We start from the raw sequence: 22524 nt of genomic DNA on the forward strand, positions 1-22524 counted from the left end.
CTCCTCCTATGGACATATTCAAGACCTGTCTGGACGCCTACCTATGCAACATATTGTAGGGTACCTGCTTTGGCGAAGAAATTGTACTCAATGATCTCCTGAGGTCCTATCCCCTGCAATTCTGAGATTCCATGACTTGTCTCTTGCCACAGCTTCCACGAATGATAGAAAATATGACTAATGCACACTAAAGAGTATCATTCTTACCATCATTGCAGAGGATGCCAGATCTTCCATGTGGACAAAGACAAACAACGTCTTGCCTGGACTTCGGAAAACATGTAGCACCATTTCCACAAGGACTTTCATCACAAGTCATGAACTGGCACAGTCTTCCTGAGTAGAGTTTAGGGCATTCACAAAACCAATTTTCTGCATCACTGGCAAAGTTAAAAACAAAACAAAACAAGATGTATAAGTATCAAGACACACAACCCACAGAGTGGGTTTTATTCTCACAGGAAACCAGTGATGTTTGACTTGTGCTTGTAATACATTGCTTTGGTTTCACTCTCCTAACTTTTATTTGCTTGTTTGTTTATGTATATGGCACTAGAGATGCCAGAATGTTTTCTGTGTCACACTAGTTGACAAATTATTTTTTGTTTAATTTTATATTTCAATTCATCTTTCTTGGTAAAATATGTGGCTTTTATGATGTGCCGCAATAGCAAATTGTACTGCTCCTTTTATTAAAGGTTGAAATAAAAGCTACAGAAAAATAGCTCTTCTATCATGTCTCAAAAAAAGGAAAGGAAGAAAGAACAAAAACATAAAGGTTCCAGTTTACTTTGCAAATGGAAGCATCATTTGTACATTCAAGCATTACCTATAGCTCTTGACAATACAACAGAATGTAAAGGAAAGCTGAAATATGAATACTTACAGTGGATATATATTCCACTATTCCACTACTGGAATTGAACCAGAGTAAAGAGGTAATATCTTTGCTTTTGTATACCTGTGCTCTCAAATACGGAAAAAGTATTAGAATAGACAAGGAAGAAAATAAACTGTAATCAGTCCCAAGGGTAAGAATGCGCATATTCTGTTTTCAGTAATTAAATCTCTAGTGTACAAAGACAGGAAAAGGGCAAATATGGTCCAAAACAAAAAATCAGATAGGAAAACCAGGATTGTAAGGCATTCCTATCTACCACTTGCTATAAATGTAATTTCATTAAAGGCTTTATTTTATTCCCTCCCTGTTTTATATCTGAAATCAGAGGACAGCCAGATAGGTCAGTTTATGTGATTACTACATATCCTCTGCATTGAGCAGAAACATGTCTGCCTTATACTTGATAAGGTCACATGTGCCTGTGGGTATGAATGCAAAAGAAATGATGTGAGCTATGTTAAACCACAGCCATTATGTTTTTCCTGATAATAGCATAATCATTAGGAATTTCAATGATGAAATGTCAAATAAATGTGATTTTTAAAAAAATGTGTCCACAGCTTATAATATCCATGCAATCAGGTTAAAGAAAATAATCTGGAGCAGACAGAACTGCTGCATTTTTTAAAAAGGAAATAAGTAAACCTTCTGACAGCCTGTGCATAGCAGTTGATTGGTATATTTCTAAACTGACCACCCGCAGTTCTGGGAAGAGAGAATCTCAGCTGGAAAGTCTACCAGAATGAATCTCATGAATAATGCCTCCAGACACCTTTGGAAAAGAAAATTGCTATCAGCTGCAATAATAAATTTCTATGTGTAGCCTATTCTATTTATAGATCTGCTGCAGACACCAGGACAGGAATGTAAATGAGATACTGGGTCGACTTAGTTTGTGCAGCACTGAAAAGTCTGCTTTCTGCTGTTTCAATGTCAACATTACACAGTTAAGTTAATTAAAAAAGCAACAATACACTGAATTCTTCCTGGAAATCCACAATTGACAGTGATGATCTTCTCTAAAATTAGTTTCTATGTGCAATTGTTTTTTTTTTTTTTTTTTTGTGTGTGTGTGTGTGTATGTATATATATGTATTTTTTTTTTTAATAGAAGAGAAGAAAGATCATTGCTGCTGACTACCAAAATACAGACTTTTAATAAACCATTTTCATCAACTGTTCTATTGAGCTACATATATCAATATTGGCTATTCATTCTGTGGTCTTATTTTCAGTGTAACAGCAGACCAAAAATAACATGACTCACAATATTGTGACAAATTTATTTTTACAAAAAGGAGAAATGTCCTAATGTTGTTATGATAATGCCCTAATAACAAAGAAGGATGAATTCCAATGAGGCAAAGAAAACGGTCTTTGAAAAGTTCTCCAAACTCACAAGAACTTGAAAATATAATAGTTAATCACATGCAAAAAAATATTACAACCAATTCACAGTAATTAGTATACTGAAATACAAAGTCCCAAATGGCTTATTATTCTCTCTCAAAGCAGTCTGTTGCTGTACTTGGTAATGAAAAGGATAAGGTTTCCTATATTTTACCGAGTTAATTTCAGCTGGAAGGAGCACAAAAATGCTTGAATGACGAGGGAGCTTCTCTCTTCCCAAGTGAGTTTAACAATTTCACGGTATCCTGCTAATTTTCATAAATGCATGAAGCGAATGAAAAGGGACAGCAAATGGGAATAGTAGTATTTTTTTGCCTACATTGTGTACTGTGAATGACTCAGAGAAAAAGTATTTTGATAATTGCAGATATGGGCTAAAGAAAGTGCATATTGCTCCTCAGAAAAAAATGTGGAAAATACCAGAATTTTGAGCCTACAAAATTGGAAATGTAATTAGAATGTTTTGCTGAAATGTGTTCAGCGTCTATATTGGTGTTTCAGCTCAGAATCAGAGCATGATTTAGAAGCAAACCTCCTTGTCATGCCCATTTGAAATGCCCTAGTTCACATTACAGAGTGGCCTCGAGAGTGCATGAACTCAATTTCAGATGAGCCTAAACCAAAAGTCTGTCTCACACCTCAGGTACTGCAGCTGCTAACGGGCATCCATTTCATGGGGTGAGACCAGATCCAGTGTGAGTTAAAGATGCTTGAAATGATGAGCAGTGAGGATGCTGGGTCCTCAGCACTACCCCGTTTGTCCTGTAAATCTACTCCTATTGAGATACATTATCTGTTAATACAGATACAGATTTATAAGCCATCAAAAAGAAAAACTAAGTTGCCATGATGTAGTACGTATCCAAAAAAGTCACAGATTTTAAGCAGGGCAAAGTCCTGAAGTAGATAAAATAAAAAAAAGTCAACCATCCACCATCATTTGAAGCAGGAATGTCACAAACAATAAGAGAAAAAGAGAGCAGAGACAGAAATACTGTAGAAATTGAGTAGAAGAGACAGGTACAATACTCCTAGGGCACCATCACCTCACATCACCAGCCTTATGGGATATGAACAAACAAGTGTAGAGAGGATGAACTGTTTTTCCATCTTTTTACAGTCCTCTTCTGAAATGGTAAGGTATACACTTTTCATTAACATTTCCCATGTGAAAATTTTATTTTGATTTTTGGACTAGACTTCAGCTTAGAAAGAAAATCAAGAAACACTTGCATTGTGTGACATGATACCAGTAATTCAATAACATAACTTCTTCCACTTTGGTCATTACTTGATATCAATGCCCAGATTTAATAAAATTAAAGTTTCATATCAGTGACACCTTTGGGACGACAACACTGGTTTTTTTTGATAGCTATTTTTTTTCTTATGTTGCACAATTCAGAAGAAATAGGATTATAAAAATACACAACCTGTGATAATGCAGTCACAATAGCATTTAACCACAGTTTTGACTTTAAAACTAAATATCTATTTGAAAACAATATTACCTTTGTACGAGGTATCACAGACATTACTTGTATTATGGTGATACAATGGTGTGGTTCTCCACAGAACAATCTATAGGCCTGTGAATTCTCTATCTGTAAAATGGGAATACTACTACTCACAGAGCCTTCAGCTGTCCTGTGACCCCCTCTGAAAGCACTGTACTTGCCATCTGTGTAGCTGCATGTGAGAGGGCTGTCTGGAAGGAAATGCACTCAATGTTCTGTAATCATGACAGCACTAAGGTGAGAATTTCAAAAACTACTTGTTACAGTAGTTTTTGTGCTTAACAACACAGGTTCTTTTTACTGCTAACTGACACAAAGATAAAGAAATTGGAGGGAAGTGCTTCCCAGGCTGCTTCAGTGAATAAATAGTAGATGTGGTTCCATTTATTTTCAAGTTATTACCATTAAGTATTATCAATGCCATTAAAAAAAATAATGGAAACTTAAAGGAGCATCATATTTTACCAGTTTAATTTGACTTACATTTCATGTAAAGAGCTGTAAAATCTCTCTCTAGAAAGTGCTAGAACAACGTAAATGTGATTAGACCTTCATCTAAGAGCTCTGTGTAATAGCCAAGTCCACAGAAACACATTGTAGCCTAGCCAGAAGCATATCCCTATCTCATCAATAATATTAAAAATATCAAAGGACAATAGATAGAAGAAGCATTGCTTCCTTCTGCACAGCAGGTGATTTTCTTGTATATAATATAACTGCCAATCTTTCACGGTATTACAAAGCTCCAAAAAATCAATTCAGCTTTCCTGATGCTTTAGGACTCTCACTCAGGTTGCCTCAATTATGGTATCTTCTCTAGATCTGAGTGCTTTTGTTAGCTTTACTGTTTTGAATCTTTTTTCCGCTATCAGGAATTATTATTCTGCAAGCTCTGGTGATTCACTTTAAATTTCCTTTCCTTTCACTGAAAGCACTTTCTAAACTGCTTCTCTTTATATAAACAACTACTGACAAGCTCTCTTTAAACCAAGCTTAAATCACTTGTGAACTAAATTGCTTTTGAAAACTCCTAGGGAAAATACTTCCAGATTGCTTGGGTGCACTCATGAAAAAAGCTTTTGCTTTGAATTTTGTTTGAGGCAGGCTTACACTCAGTTATGCTGGCTCAAGCATGGAATAAACAGCGCCTGATTCTACTGCCGAGCCCACATTTAGCCTCTACCTCCAAGTACTTTGATCCAGGTGAAAAGCATTAAAGTGGGAAGGTTCCAGCTCCACTTCAAGAAGGAGAAAAAGAGAAACAAAACAGTTACAGCACCTTCTTTGCTGGCTGCCAATATACAAGAGCCTTTTGCATACAAAACAGTTCAGCTCAAACAAAAACCATATGTATAGGATCTAATTAAGAAATTTAATTAAACAGATGCTTAATCCATCCCAGTCAAACAACAATAAGCATCTGTTCAATCTTACCACTTCTACGCATACAAATTTGTCTGAACAAGAATTTACTCTTGAAATGTTACCTAAACTTTAGAAAGTTCACTGAAGTATTATTTGTGTTGGTTATCACTTGGGAACAACTGCATACTTCTTGGCAGAATATCTATTTGGGAGCTGTGAAGATGTCATTATTTTCAGAAATCTAGGCCTGCTAAAAGTTATTTTAAAATGTACTCATCCAAATAGCTAACACTGTACTCTGTTTTCAACACTGTATTTAACTTTTCAGGACCATGATGCCTCTTATGGATTCTTCTATAAAACTTCTTTATCCCCATCATGTGAAGGATAGGCATCCATTAATCTGCTGGATGCATAGGAAGCCCCATGATGTGGCAACTGCTATCACTACTGTCACATGAGAGGATACACAGTTGTGTTACCAAGCACTTTTGGACACCTATAGCATAGTGGTGGATGGTAATAGATCTCTCAGCAAAATGTAGAGCAGACAATGGTTGATGGTAAGAGTGTATGTGGGAAGCAATTCATTCCCTGGCCACATCTCAGAAGAGGAATAGGATCTGTCAGGCAAGTGCTCTGAGGCTGTAATTATCCTTCTCCAGTTTTCTGGGATTTCTCAGTTCTTTTCTGTCTTTCAGTTGCATGAGAAGAATTGTAAATAGATGTTATTATTTGTTACAAGATATTTATGAAAATGAAATGAAAAATTAAAAAACGCTGAAAGGATGATTAAATTGATAATAAGAAAACAGCACTTCATGAAAAATGGCCAGGTAAACATATCAACATTTTCATCAACATAAAGTGGGAGCTAGATCTCTAACTCACGAAAACACTGCCTAACTTCTATTTGTCCTTTGCAGATCTCTCATAATTCTTGTATGACAGCAAGTTTGCAATTGCTCCCAGCAATTGCTCCCAGCAATTGCCACAAACAGTTTTGCATCAACATATTTACTCCTTGCAATCAGATTCACCAGTGCTGTATCCAGAACAGTAATGCTGATCATTTGCATGTAGCATATTGCTTCTTGCTCTGTATTCCTTGAAGAAGCTTTGTATACTATTACTCATTTCTGTTAGAATATTAAAACAATCTTTTAGCACAGAAGCATTCATTACTGAAATGTTAGATGAATTTATAGGTTGTAGAAGTATGTAATTTAGTCATTTAAGAGATTTCAGTTTTCTCACATAGCAACAGTAGTTTGCTACGCTGATCTTGAGGAGATGGATAATCACAACGTTGAAGAACAAAATTGTGAATTGTTTTTAAAATAATAACATTTACTTTAAATTCACAGTGTAATAGTTTTGAAATGATTATAATCTAAATCTAAAAACAGTATACTGTGAAATAGTTTATGTAAATCCAATTTTCATTACACTTTCTCAGTTTCTTCCCAGCAGTATTTTCTGTTTCTAAAATAGATTTTTGTTTACACAAAGCCGTTCTGAGTTCAACTGATGGAAAGAAGGTTTCAAAACCACCTCTTCATTGTGGTGACCCTAGTTCTTCTCGCAGTTTGAAGATTTAGTGACCAGTGGCACTGCATTTTCTTCTTATCTTTTTAGCACTCATTATCCTTTGTACCATTATTTAAAAATGTTTTTATTTGTAAGTAATTCAACATTGGTATTTTCTTACAGGCCTGGTCTATGCATAAGGCTGAAAGCCAGGAACTAGTAGAAAAGAGTAGGTCAAGCTTTGAATTACACCTCAAAGCAGAAAGGACTTGCAGACAAATATTCTGCATTTGCACTGTGTCTAGTGAAAAGTTCCTTCTGCCTACACATCATGCTTAAACAACAATAAACATATATTAAACAAAGTATTTTACATACATTACAAATATTAAAATGCATTTTTCTTTTACTATTCCATGGTGTAGTTAATGTATATGAAATTTTTCAATGACCTAATCAATCGTGACAGAAGTATAAGACATTGCCTGTACATTAACTTATTCTTTGAAATAACTGACTGAAGTTTAACTTGAAATACATCCAAAAATAATTTGCCTATGGAAAAGATTTCTTCATGCTCCTGGTCTAATGGAGTAAATCACTACATACATAGCATAGGACATAGCAGATTCCCAAACACCAGCTCCATGGAACACTGTGGGCTGTGTTCACGTCTATTAACACCTGAATTTGGATCTATTATGAATCTTGAGGGGATATGTGAATGATACCAGGAACTGACATATTTTTGAAAATTTCAATGTTTATGAAAGGTGTTCAGTTAATGAAAATTCTGGGATTGGCACAAATTTGATAAATAAGCATCCTTAGCACCCTTATAAACGACCAAATGAATTTATATGCCTCAGAAGGCAACTCAGGTGACTCTGCCTTTTCCATCTGTGGCTTCTTTGACTGAGAAGAGCTTTAGCTTAATATAGATAACACCTGGAAAACTGAAATAAGGATACTGCTAAGTACCCAAAAAGCTTTGTGAAGCCTTCAGATGGCAGTAACAAAGGTGCTGATAATTCATCAGCAATCACATGATATTTATAACTCAGAGGCAACTGAAATGGGAAGTTGTGTTTCAAGATCACTGGTTTTCAGAAATCTCCTCATCTATAGTGGGAAATAAAGTCTAGAGTTAATTCTTATTTCAGCTTGACAATATTTTTCATAACAGGAGAGACATTCAGTATCTAAAGGAGAATACAGGAAAGAGGGGGACAGACTCTTTAGCAGTGTCTATGGTGATAGAACAAGGAGAAATGACTTCAAGCTCAAAGAGGGTACATTTAGGTTGGATATAGGGAAAAAGTCTTTTATAGTGAGGATGGTGAGACATTGGAACAGCTTACTCAAAGATGTGACGGATGCCCCTTCCTGCAGATTTTCATGATGAGGTTGGATCTGACCCTGAGCAACTGATCTAGCTGTGGATGTTCCTGTTCATTGCAGGGGAGCTGGACTAGATAACCTTGAAATGTCCCTTCCAACTGTAAGGATTCTATGATTCTAGGATCCTGTGATACATCTAATTACACTTTAAGCATGGAACATAGGCTTCTGTAAAAGCAACTCACAGGCCTTTCCCAAAGTCCAGGAAAAGAAAAAAAAAAAATAATACAAAACACTCCAAACCTCTAAGAATAGTAAAGTTGGCCTCAGTCAGGCATTGCACACTTACATCGCGTACAGTATGAAGACTTTCCAAAACAATAAAATAATGTTTTTCTGACTTCCAAAACAAAGTATCTCACAAAGCTTTTGGATGTCCAGCCTCTGCTTGTCTCATTCTTCCATGCTGCTTGAGATTCTCTTAATACCTTGCACTACTCCAAGTGTCTTTCTGTACCATCTGTAGTCAAAGAAAGGTACAGAAGTGTTTCCTTGTGTGTCCTTTCCTTGGGGTGCAACCAGCTTTCAGAAGTTGCAGAAAGTCCCTGCAGCACGTGATTTATTTTTATATATTAACTGAACTGTGTGGTGTTAAGGAAAACTTCACAGTTTCCCCATGCTCATGCTTTATCAGAATATACACAATAATTCAGATTAAGCTATCTCTTTAAATGATATCAAAGGTAGGTCAAAAGAACTGAAAACAAAATCCAGTTAGGAACATAAGCACATTTGAAGGTGCAAACCTTCACCTGTTTAACACATTTTTGTCCTACTGAAAATTTGAGAGAACATGTAGTAGGCTGCACAAGCCTCTTACGGGGATTAATTGCTTAAGTTTCTACAAGTAATTGAACATAAGAAGTGCAGGAAAAGGGCTGAGTACCAGCACTATTGACAACACTGATTGAAGTTAGCAGTCACAGTGTACTTTCATTTTTTTTACAATACAGTTTTTATCAACAGCTTGAGTTGTTCTGTCATGTAGGTTGACCTTTCACTTTGATTGCTGCCTCACTCTGAATTTCACACATTCCTGGATGATGGCTATGAAATATGAAGGGTATAAGGTGCCCTAAAACCTGTGAAATCAAATGCTTTAAAACATTGTGTTGACATTTTTTAAACATGCATGAACTGCAACCATTAGGCTTGTTCCATTCTTGAAAATTAGCATCGCTGGATGACATACCAGGCTACACTAATGCAGACAGACTTTAATCTAATTAGCACAGATACCAGCAGTAGTGAAAACACAGCTGAATGCTTTCATCCTAACTGCTAATATCTCACAGAAAGCAGGGGATGTACTCAGTTTACTATCATGTATGGACGTTGCTACTCATTCTATCTTCACATAAACTATCTTTGCTGTGCCTTTTCTACAGTCATTCTCTGTTTTGCTTTATAGGCATGCCCTACATTTATCGATAGAAAAGAGCACTGAAGGAACTGTAATGCCTTGTGGTTATTTCAAAGTTACCACATAACGGCAGTGAGACTGCCTAAGGAAAGAAAGAACAAATGCGTGAAAAAGTTAAGACAGAGAGGTAATACAACTAGCAGAAAGAATACTTTTTAACCCTTTCTATTCAGTTTCTTCAGTCAATTTATAACAAGCATAGGTACCAAATCCATATCTGCTGAAATATTAAGCCATTTCTTCCTTTGATATCAATGCTCCCATCAGTGAAACATACAGAGCTAGTGAGCTTTCCCAACAGTTCAGCTAATAGCCTGGGGAGAGAAGTTAAACATCCTGCTTCTGGGCACACAACAACTTGCTAATGGCAATAGATGCATGAAGTTTTCCCAGACTTACTGGCTCAGTTGACTAAATCAGGACAACTCAACTGAAATCTGCGGTGCTCTTGAAAAGTTGCAGTTTTGGATGTAGATAGTAGTAAAAAAAGGCATACTTATGAACAGAAACACAATTTTGGGATACTTAAAAGAAGGCCATTTCCTATTTCTGGATTTCTTATGCTTTGATATTAATAATTCATTGACAAAAAGCAAAGATTATCCAGGTATGCCAACTAGAACTTCAGTTCTATTTTTGTTATTTCTCTGATCAGAGGCAGGGGCTAATCCCTATTGATTATTCTTGGTCCAGAGGAAAATATTCTTTCACTTTGCTAGTTACAAAGTTCTACACTTCTGAAGAGAAGGTGAAAAATGCTTCTGAGGCACTCCTGTACCAAAAGACTAAATTAGAACATGGCAAGGAGTCTAAAAGTTATTTAAGACTGTAACACAACTTACAGTAGAATCATAAGATAGATTGCAGATAAAAAATACACGACAATGTGCTAGTCAAATAAATCATACAATTATTTACCAAACAAGAAAAAAATTCTTTATCAACCTATTCCATTTTCTCATGTGCTTTGGGAAGCCTTCGGAAGAGGTTCAGGACTGAAAGGCAGTTTTCTGGAGTTGAGGTCCTCCCAAAACTGAATAGTTCCAAACAAAGAATATGATTCTCTCAGAACTCCAACTTTTGACTTAATCTCCAACACAATAGTTTTAAACTTGCTGAAGCATCAGACCACTGTGAATGTTCCGTTTGTGCCTAAACCAGATGACTGCTTTCAAGAGGATCATAATCTTCAGCACAGTAGCAGAAGCTTTAATGCAGACAAAGACCTCCATGTAACCACTTAGCAACTACAGAAGCTTGTAAAACAGATGAATTTTTTGATGTGCATCCTGTTCCTCCAAAATAATAAAGAGTTTTGTTTTTACTCAAGGACTTCAGAGGTTGATGCACAGAAATATGTTGTTACATGTCAGAATGTGCTACTAATCAAATGACAAAAACAAAATAAAAACCATTGTATTTGTACACACAGCCAGTAAAAAATTTGTGTGTGTTGGATATAAAAAAAGGCTTCGAGAATGTTGGAATTCATTCTGAGGCACAGCTATAAGTGAATTTCAATCTCTGTGATATATAATCTGTGTAATAAACTGAGGTACATTCCTGGGTAGAGAAGTAGCAAGCAATATATTGTCAACAAATAATGTCTTCCATTTGTCTTCACTGTGATTTTTTAAATTTGATTTCTGAAACCATGACATTATTAATATCACTTAGAATGTTTAAGATTGATTCATAATCATCTCTGGATGTGTTTAAAAACCATTTGGATGTGGTGCTCAGAGACATGATTTAGCGGAGGGATGTTAGAGTTAGGGTAGTATGGTTAGGCTGTGGTTGGGCTCAATGATCTTCAAGGCCTTTTCCAACCTGAGCAATTCTGTGATTCTATAATTCTATAATCACATGCTATAACATAATCATAACACGGTGATTTCTTAGGACAACTTGATTTTGAGTCACATATGAAATAAGAACTGTTCTTTACCTGCAACTGATACAAAACATGACTGGTTATAAGCATTTATTAATCATTCAACTACTGGATTACTTAAAATATGTAATCAGCAATTATAGTTAATTTGCATATTCGATGAGCAAATTCTTTTAAAATCTCACTTTCCTTCTGTACTTACACTGCCATTTCTTTTTTAAGTTGCCAAAGAGATCCGTGACTGAGCTGTTTTTAAATACGTTAATACTCCTGATCTTTTAATTTGTCACACAGCAATAATATTCAGGTCACAATGGTATTTCTGGGAAGAGGATTTCTGGCAGTGATTTCTGTGAAGGCAATTGAACACAAAATAATTTATCTGTATTGTGATTGTAAAGAAAGCAGAAAAAGAGCAGCCTGTGTTGCAGTTGTAAAAAGACTTCAGTTCTTTAAGGTTCTGCAGTGCCTAAAATCTTTTCTGGCAGAAATTCCTGTAACTCGGATGGCTACCTTTAAATGTATTTTCTGTGTGTAATATAATTCTATGTCTGCTAGTATAAACCAAAGCACTGTTTATGCCAAGGTATCTTTTATGTGTGTCCCATGTTCCAGCAGTTGGATTTATGCTAGACCAGAAATTGCAGTACTGGAAGAATGGAGTTATTCATCAGTGTTTCTATGGTGAGCTTTTCTTCTGCTATAATTGTTTAGCTCCACAGGTGGTAGCTATGGCAGCGTCACTTGTGCAGAGAGAGTACCATGTAGTGTCTGATGCTTTAAGGAAGGTAGAATATTCTACTGCTAAAAGCAGTCTTATGCAGTACAATGCTTATATATGGCATTAATTACACTGTTTCTATTAAAGACTAACTCAGGTACAAAAAGAATATCTGAAATAAAAGCAGTAAGGAGATACTATAAAGACACTTAGTAAACAAAGATTATTTGAAGCTTTCCAAGTAAAATTTATAAGAAATATTTGAAGATACATTATACAAAGTGGTTGGCACAGCTTAAAAAAACCCTGCAATAATATATATAATAGACAATAATATTATATACAATACACTCCTACAATAGACACAATTATAACTAGGATTTTGGTAATTTGTCTATTTTGTCTAAGAGTCAGATTTTTCTCTGTTATTTTATTACTATAAATTATATATAATATATGTATATATTATAATATATATATTATGTTATACTATATTTAGTGTGGTTATGCTCCAAACACACAAGTTAATCTATTTTACATTAAATTGCACAAATTTGAAATTTCAGAGAGGAACTTTTGTGGGGCTTCTTTAATACTCTGTTATTTATCACGTTTCTTTTTGCATACATAGCCGCGTTGTGCTGTTTTTGCAATGCAGCAAGATGCAAGGAGCACTAGCCTTATGAATTCATCTAAAAATCACCCAGCACAAACCACACAGGATCACGAGTCATTCATCAGTCACAAATCACTCCTTTGCACCACCTGCCAGGGCACGGCCAGCAGTGTGCCTCCCTCCTTCTTAAGCAGCTGCCTGAAATAGCGCTGTGTCCTGTTTTATGAAGGTTAAGTATCCTGGAGAAAAGGCATTGTCCTCTTACTACCCAAGCTATTAAAAAGCCACCTCCTCCATTCATCATCATTTCAGCACACATTTTGCACTGCCAGTCACTGAGTGCTCCTGCCTGCCAGGCAGTACAGCTCTGCAGAACACAACCTGCAGTACGTCGCTACCACCTGTCACATTTCAGCAGCAGATATTTCCCAGATCCACTCGAGAGACTGCAAGAAAGCACCATATCATACACTGGAATCCATCCTGATGACAAGAAAAAAAAAAATTCGTCCCACGGCCCCAGAAGAAATTAGCACAGTGTTCACAGTGGCTCGGAAGACCCACAGCTGTGTTCTCAACTATAAATGGGAATGAGTGATCTCACAGCAAGAGCTGGGGTCTATCAGGCCTTGTCGTATACCTTTCCTTTTCTGAGATACAAAAAGGAACTGGTGACCTGCACTTGAGCGTGTGCCTTCCTAACTCATGTAAGAACCTCAAACCTCTTTCTTCCTACAGACAGACAAACAAAGCCATACTCCCTTTTACCTTACAAGGCATGTGCTCTTGAAAATGAAGCTTTTTGCTTCCAAGCCTTGCCTTGTGGCCAGAATCCACCAAGGCTGGGTTGCATCCCCTCACTTCAAGCAGTACAGGGTAGCAAAGACACAAACTATATGTATTGCTACTCTGGCAACGTCTCCACCGTTAAGAATTTTGAAGTATTACTGCCTAAGAGAAAAGAGGGAAAAAGTGCAAAGCCTAGATATTGTGCTTCATTACATTTGGCAGCAAAACAGAAGAATGAGATGATTTTTCCCCCAGGAACTGCTTTGCATTAGGTATTCTGATATTTTTAAAGCTAATTTTTAGAATTATTTTCCTGCAACTATCACAAGACTTCTAATACTGCAAATATTTCACACCAATGAAATGTTTCTGCCTTGTGACAGATTTTAGAAAATATACTAGTTTTCAGAATCACATAACCGTAAGCGCTGAAAGGGATCTCTGGAGATCATCTAGTCCAACCTCCTGCTAACGCAGGTTCCCTATGGTATTCTGAGTTGAATTTTATACAAAATTTGAAAAGGATGAAGTTGTTGGGGTTTTTTGTTTGTGGGTTGGTTTGTTTTTTTTTTTTTTTTTTCCCTTTGGGAACTAGCACTTGCTGGACTGGCTAGGTCCCTTGTGTTAAACTGAAATCAGTTTATTCTTCATTTGTTCCCAGTCTCTCAATTCCCCATAAGAAGCCAACTGCTGTTAAACAACAGTAAGGGCACACTCTCTCTAAATCCTAAATAAGCCACAAGACAGGAAGAAGTTGATATTATTTATGATTTGTACACTGTTCCATTCTTCAAGTGTCATCTAGAGGACAGTTCACAGATCACAACACAGACAACCAGGCTCTCCACACTTTTTCCAGTTAGATGCACTGGCGCTGGCTGGGATGGAGTTAGTTTTATCCAGAGCATCCTTGGCTGCTAGCTTTTAGACTGGCAACTAAGCAGACCAAAACATCCAGCTGCATAGTTTTCTCTGTTTCTCTCCACACCCCAGCACTTAGGCAGGGGGCAGACAAGAGGCTAGGGAGGGGCACTGTAGGACTGCTGACCTGAATTGACCAAGGTGGATCACTGACTATGTTCCACACCAAAAAACATCATGACAGGCTGAAAAACTGGGCAAGGGAAATTTTCCCGAAGGCACTACTGCTCAGGAACTGCCTTGGCCATTAGTCCATGATGGTGAGTGGATAAATTTGCATCTTTTTTTTTCTTTTTCCTTATTTTGTTTCTTCTCTCCTTTTGCTTATAAAGCAGTCTTTATCTCAACCCATGAGATTTTTTGCTTTAGTCCTCCTAATTCTCTCTTATCCTGCTCGAGGCAAGTGAATGAACAACAGAGTGGGAGCTCACTTGCTGGCCAGCATCAACTGCCCTCACTAGGTTACGTAACAAATCCCAAATGGGCCTGTGAGTTATTGTAGCAAGAAATGCACACATTTATTCTGGAGGAATTTGTTTTTGATGTGCCAGTGAAGGAGGAATAATGTGGCCCAAAGACTGGAAAATCTAGACATTGCAAGGGACATTAACTTCCTGCAGTTCTTCCCCATTTTGATAACAACAAACATTTGTCAGAGTGAGTTCACCAGCTGGTCGAGGTTTATGTGACAAGATGGCTACAATGCATTTAATCAAGAAATAGATAGTTCCTGCATATCCTAAAGGGCTTTCATACTTTTTGATTTTTGATTCTTTCTCTACTAGCATACAAAACACAGTAGGCCTTTTTTTCAGGGTCTGTGATGGCAAATACAGATAACCCACCCCCCTGGAGGCAGCATAAGCCCTGTGAATACATCCTTGATGCTGACACAAAGTGGGGGCTGTAGCAGCACAGCTAAATATGCAGAGGCATTTCAGGCAGACTAGTGAAGTCCTTGAAATTTAGGGACAGAAAGGACTGCAAGGCAGGCAAGCTGAGCACTGTCAGGGGATGAATCTGACACAAGGAACATGTATCATCATCAAGTAACTCTTACACTCACTTAACATTGGTGATCTTCACAGAATAAGTGTTTGAAAAACATCAAAGGGCAAGACCCAAGAGGAAGGTCTGGAGCACACCAGGTGTTTGATTCTGGTGGGGCCTCTTGTGATACCTAGAGATACTGGCTTTGAGAAGAAGGCGGTATCTGCTAGGGTATTTCAGAGCATTCAGAGTCAGAGTTGGCTCTGCTATTTTGCAAAATAGGTCGAGTTCTGGACTGGCTGATCTACAATGGACGATAGGTGTGTCCAGTGCCTATGATCAAGAGCATCTAAAAGTAATTTGTTACTGTCTCAAGAGTTTTAAGCAGGTGAAGCAGCAAACTGCACTGACTTGCAGAAAAGAAAATTCAGCAGTGTTTAACCAGCTATGTAAATACCCCAGGTTAGATCAACGCACAAGTGTGCCAGTATCCTATCTCAGACAATGGACAGCGCTGGCATGTCACAGAAGAGGACTGCTGTAAAGTAAGGTGACATTCATCTTCTTGCGACCTGGGCTAAAGGACATCTTGAATCAGAGTTGATATTCTCATGTTTTACAGTTCTTAATAGAATTTTTTTCTTCTCTGTGAAAATGGCTAATCATTTTCTCTACAGATATACCTCCTTTGAACAGCTTAATGGTGTGGCAGTTTCACAGCTTAATGCATGAAAAGTTATCTAAATATCTAACTCTGCTTGGTTTGAATTTGTCTCCTTGCTTAATGGGATGCACACAATTTTCCACTAGATGAACAGTTATTGTCTATTTGCTTTCATGATGTCTCTCCTAATGTTGTTGGCTTCCTTCATAATGGTCTTTGAACATCTCTTATGCACTGGAAAATCTGAGGCTACTCATTTATTGAATGGAGACATTCCAGTTCTTCAGTCATCTTTGTTGCCCTTATTTCCCCCTGAATTTCTCTAATTCATTGTTCTTCTTTCTGAGACGAGAGACTAAGATGAGAAAATAGTGTGGGGTAATGGTGCCCTGCAAATTAATGTTAGTGCACCATCATGTTTTTCTTTTTAATTGTTTTTCTTTCCTGAGGATTATTCTTTGCTTTCTTGATTGCTATTGAGCACTGAGCTGTGTATTTCATTGAATATTAAAAAAATTAAAAAAATCACACAATATTAAAATCTATGCAGTTCCAAAACATCCTCTAAGAGGGAGCAGCTCATTCAGAGCCGATCCTTCAATTGGTAAAGTTAAAATCTTCCCCTCTTTTAAAATATGTTTTACTTCTCAGTATTTCTAAACTTCATTATATTGGATCTCCATCCATTATTTATTACTCGGTCACTTAGTATTACAAGACAACTCTTTCATTACAGCTCTCACACAGTTCTTCCCAGTTGTCTTGAGTGACTAAGGATCACTCTTTAGAAGTAAATTAAACTAATGAGCAAAAGACTATAGTGGACCTTGTGCAAGGTCGGGATTCTGTATCGACAAGAATATTGTAAGACTTACTTACATGGGCCTCAGGAAGAACAGCAAACCCAACGTATTTAGTGAACCATATGTCCTAATTCCTATCCCAAGTGGAATTAAGCTTTTTTTTTTAAACTCTGATTTCTAGAATACGGAGGAGAAAAGGTAAATAATATCAACACATGAGTCACATGCTTATGCCTAATAAGACACATACATATGTTATAATGCAGGTGCAATTTCTACTTTTAATCTCAGGTCATCCATTATGCCTGAATTTGTGATATTGTTTACAAGTGAATAATTGAAATAATTATTAAAAATTCAGTTGTCCTTGTTTCAGCAGTGTTACAGTTAAAACTGGAGTGGTGCTCTGTTTTGGATTTAGGATGGAAACAATATTGATGAGACAGTGATGTTTTAATTGCTACTGAGTAATGCTGTACAGAGCCATAGATGTTTCAGCTTTCTATGGTACTCTTTCAGCAAGGAGAAGGGGGTGCACAAGGAGATGGGAGGAGACAGCACCAGGATGGCTGACTTAAATGTCCAAATGGATATTCCATATCATATAACATCATGCAAAAACTGTAAAACTGAGGGGAGTTGAATGGGGAAGGGCTCAGAGACTGGCTGGGCATCAGTCAACAGGTGGTGAGAAACTGCATAATGCATCACTTGCTTTGTATCTTCTTTTATTATTATAATTATTCCTTCCTCTTATGGTCTTTTAAACTGTCTTTTTCTCAACTCATGAGCTTTACTTTCTTTTCTGTTCTCTCCCCCCATCCCACTAGTGGAGAGTGAACGAATGGCTGCATGGTGCTGAGCTGCCTGCCAGGTTAATCCAGAACAGTCAAAAGTAATGAATTCAAGTACAGAAAAAGAAGTGAAAATTATGTCTTGCTTATTATATCACATCCTGCTGGCTCTAAACCATTTTAAAAAGCCTGGTTTAGAAAGCTGTTAATTATGTTCTAAGATGCTCTGAAGTAAAATAATGTTAAGTCTGTTTCTAAATGTGTTTGCATTCAAGGCAGATTAAGGGAATTTATCTCAAAGAGCTGTTGTGCAGAAATGATAAGGATACAAACATATTCTGGTTATACAGGGCTATCGGCCGCTTCTGGAATATAAAGCAAGACAGTATTATGAGTTGAAATAAGGTTGAAGATGGTGATAAGAAAACATGACATCCGCCTGGATTTTTTAAAATTTACACTCTCATCTATCATGTCATTTTTTTCTAGAAATCAGCCAACGGGACTGCTAAGGCAGACTAGGTTGATAAAATCTAAAGTAGACTTTCTGTTGCCTACTCTCTAAGTGTCAGTAGCAATACATTCAGTGTTACGAATATCCTGAAGGTACAAATGTCTCCTGCTCTGACGCCTGTTATATCTCTCCTTTCTCAGAAATAGCAGTTGCCATTGAAAATTATGTTTTAAAACTGGTAAATCTCCGGAAAGCAAAGAAACAAAACATCAAATATAGGATGGATGCCAAACAGAAAGCAAAATTTAATCTTCATTTTCTCCAAATGCTTCTGGTGGAACATGGCTCTTTACTGTACAGTTTGTGAAGAAACCTGCTGTATTTATCAGAAGACTAGAATGTGCTGTAAAGTGTGGTAAAGGAAAATCTCAGCTCTTCTATGGTTTCTCAGACGTGGAGCAAATCTCTTAGATGTTTTCACTAAAAAGTATTCTTTTGTGAGCGACAATTGACATACTGCCTAGAAAGCAAACCGATGAGATTTCTCTGATAGCCTAACCTACAAGATTTAAAAAGCCTACCACCTTTGAATTTTAGGTATGAAAGGGACTCAAGTTAGAGGCAAGGCTGAACTTTGAATCTGAATAATTGTTCCCCTAAGGGAAGCCAAAATATCGATGAGCTTCTTGGTACTTCATTTGTAAAATGGGTACAATTTTGTCTTTTTAGGTGGCTTAAAGAATTGCGAAGCACTGTGAAAATATGTTCCACATAGGTTCTTAATATACATTTGAAACAAAATCTGTTACAACAACTTATGTTCACGTTGGAACTCAAAGATTTTCCAACTCAAGCCATTCTATGATTCCACGTTTAGTTTGCTCACAGACTAATCCTACACCGACTAATATCTCTACTTCCATACAGCAGTATTTACTTCTTGGTTTTAGTTTCAGAGCGTTAGTGTGTTGGTTGGAAAGAAAAACTACTTTAATGTCTCTCAAGATAGAAAGATTTTCATTTGGAAAGGAAAACGGAAAAGTGCTAAATGCCAAAAAACCTATTTTTATCTGAATTAAGTAAATTGCTATGAGTATTTTGATTTTGTATTTGAAGCCAAGCTTATAAGTGCAAAATTTCAGAAGCAAAATCAACAATATTACAACATTTCTAATGTTTCTTGAAGCAAATGTACTAAAGATGTTTACATGAAAATGAGTTTATGACTTCCACTGCATTAATATGCTGAAAATGGCTTCAGTGCTAGTCAGGCTCACCAAATATTCTCTACAAGCCTGCCCAAGTCCCTAGCACATTCCCTGAGAACTCTTCTGCAAAACTGTATTACCTGCACTGAAATTCATGCACAAACTGTCTGGCTATGCTCTGTGTATTTATTTTCCTCCTTCAACAGTCATTTTAGAATAAACATAATTTTCCTGAAGAAATAGAAACATAAGTTATCAGGAGCTTATTTTTTTTTTAAAGCTTATACTGAACATCAGAATTCTACTTAATTCTACTTAAAAACAACCAATAAAAACCCATACTAGTTGGAGATTTTTAACTCTAAGCTGCTGCTGAGTTCTAACACAGATCAGAAAAAACAAAAGTGAGAATAATTTGTAGACGAGTATCTTATAGTCAAGTACCACTGTCAGAGCAGACAGGAAAACTTACCAAAACCCCAAGCAGAAAAAACTAGGACTAAACAAGATGATATTCAGGATGAAACACTGTGGGAAAAGTTTCCATTTTAGTGTTTGTTTTAATACTTGTCAGTCATCTAAAAACCCCTCAGAAAAGTACCTGTTTGAAAGCACTGTAAATACTAAATGCAGAGGATGGTGAAAAGTCTATAAAAATAACTACAAATAAAGATTGGCACTTGGTAAATGGAAGCAAAAAGCTCACCCCTTGAAAGACTATTGGAGTTTATCTCTCAAAAGTCATAGCTGTGGAAATTCAAAGTAAAAATGCTTCTGGAAGCAACTGGTTTAACCAGTCTGTTTTCAGACTCCCAAAACTGGAATTAATATAGATCTGAATGACTGTAAAGTAAACTAAAGTCATTGCAGTGGCTTATAGAAACGATGCACTCCTATTTACTTTACTACAAGTTCTCTATGGAGTTTGCATGGAAACTACCAATAACATATGCATTTTATTTCTTTTGAGAGAACTGGAAGATGGTATGCACCATAACAGCCAATACTTTTTGTACTAGTCTCAGCACTGTTAAAGATTGTTCTTTTATGCCTTGGTTTTCTCTCCCTTTTCTTATATTAAAAAATAAATAAAAACAAAACAAAAAAAAAGCCCACAATCTGAAGTGAAGCATTAAAGAAAGGCAATTAACTTTCTATGCTGATGATCACTCAGGCAGTGCTGTGTGATTCTGTTGAGGACTGGGTCTTGTTAAAACAGGTGTTTAATGCACTGAGAGTCAGTTCTGGTAATATAATATTTGAACACCATGGCAACTGCTCTGTGCACGCAATTGCTCAAATACTATGGAGAAGACAATGAGATAAGCAGAAACCCTCAAGTTTTCAAGAGCTTGGCAGCTTTTGCAGCTCCTGTGTGCCTTTCTCTGTGGGCTGGAAAAAAGAGGGGGCTCATCTCTCACTGCTCCTCCACTCCTAAAATCTGTCACTAAGCAGACTGACAAACATCCCCCACATGCTCCTTAATGCAGTTCACTCTGATGAGCAATTTTTGTCTGTGCTGGGAGTTTGCCACATCCCAAAAGCCTGGGAACAAGATTTGTATTATTAGACCATGATTTGTAAGATTATTTCATTACGCTTAAATGCTTGAAAAGTTAAACAACATTCTGGCAATTTCATTTGAAGATACATGTGGGGAATGAGCCATTTTAGCAAATGAAAGTCTGCCCAGCATGTTACAAATGTGTTGTGTATGTGAAATTTGTTATCGGAGTGTAACTGGCTGTGTCTAGCTTTGCCATCCATAGCATGCTTACCATAGCACACTTCAGCACCAAGCAGCACAGCCAAGAGCCTCCATCAGTCAGGCTTTGGAAAGGCCTTATGACAGTTTGTAATGTTTATGATTCTGGCAACTGTCTGTAATGTAAACTCCACGGTCATCAGGATAAAATAATGCTCTTATACTAATATGATAAATCAAAACTATGATATGGAATTTATTATATATATTATGATGCACTAGGTTTAGGATTATCTTAATGCACTCCACAGCAATATGGCTCTGTACATTTGTGGTAATATACTGCAATTTTATAGTTACATAAAAGCTCTATTGAAATAGTACTGCAAAGCATTTTTATGCATTCCTTAAAATAGCAGACATAATGTAACCCAAAAATCACAGGCTATTTAATAATGCATGAGATGTTAAAATTATGCCACTTTCGTATTGTAAGTTTCCCTTTATTAGTTCTCAGTGTCTCAGATTTCTCTTAACACTGTACTACACCCTCCTTTACTCATTGCAATGCAAAGAAGTAGCATTGTACAGCACACTACAGCTGTATTTTTTTCTACTTATCTATAAAACATTATACGAAGAATCTGAAGAGTAAAGGAGTTCCTTCTTCCTTACCTCCTCATTTTCTTTGCTTCTTTTGCACACCTTCCGAAAAAGCAGGAGGAACCACTGTGTTTATCTTGCTGACTGCTATCAAAGGCTTTACTAAAATCAAAGGGGAGATTTAGCTGTCTAGCTAATATTATACATAATTTTTCTTTCATTTAGACACCTTAAGAGTAAGAAGCTATGTTCACAGGAGCTATAGTCTTAACCTACCAGTCCAGGAGTCTGTTTTTCACAAGTCAGAGCTCATACTGCTTACCAGAGAGGTAACCTTGCCCATTAAACTCCCAAAGTAGGCAGTCATTGTAAGGCATGTAACACATTTCTGTCATGAGAAGACCCTAAAGGAGTACAATCTTATTGCTTAGCAATATCAAGGAAAAAAAATTTAAAAAAAATGATTAAAAACAATTCTCTTCATCCTGTTTTTCTCTGTACCACACTTGTTCCTTTTCTGAAATATCCATGGGCATTTTCGACTAAGCCCTACTAAGCTCACATCCAGTATTATAGCCTACGTCTTTAAAAATACAAAGTATTTGAAAATATATGAAATATATGAAATCCCTTAATGGAAGTATATTTTAAATTATTCAGCTGCTAATGAAACCAGAGCAATTTGTGGCAGAAAGAAAACAGCTGTGAGATTCATTTTCCTTAAAAAGCAGAGAAAATACTACTGTGCCAGAAACAGAATTTCTTGTTTAAAGATCACAGAATCACACCATCAAAGTATGGCTGAGGCTGGCAGA

General features: G+C 36.7%; 1 protein-coding gene across 1 annotated transcript in view; it reads right to left on the reverse strand.

Annotated features, from left to right (window-relative positions):
- Positions 1–22524, reverse strand: part of LOC125689991 (protein eyes shut homolog) — a 702258-nt gene that overhangs the window by 44002 nt on the left and 635732 nt on the right. Inside the window, exon 38 of the mRNA XM_048937860.1 lies at positions 208–380. Within this exon, the coding sequence (XP_048793817.1) occupies positions 208–380 (173 nt within the window). The remainder of the gene's footprint in view (positions 1–207; positions 381–22524) is intronic.

This window comes from Lagopus muta, chromosome 2 (genome assembly GCF_023343835.1).
Source record: "Lagopus muta isolate bLagMut1 chromosome 2, bLagMut1 primary, whole genome shotgun sequence".
NCBI lineage: Eukaryota > Metazoa > Chordata > Aves > Galliformes > Phasianidae > Lagopus > Lagopus muta.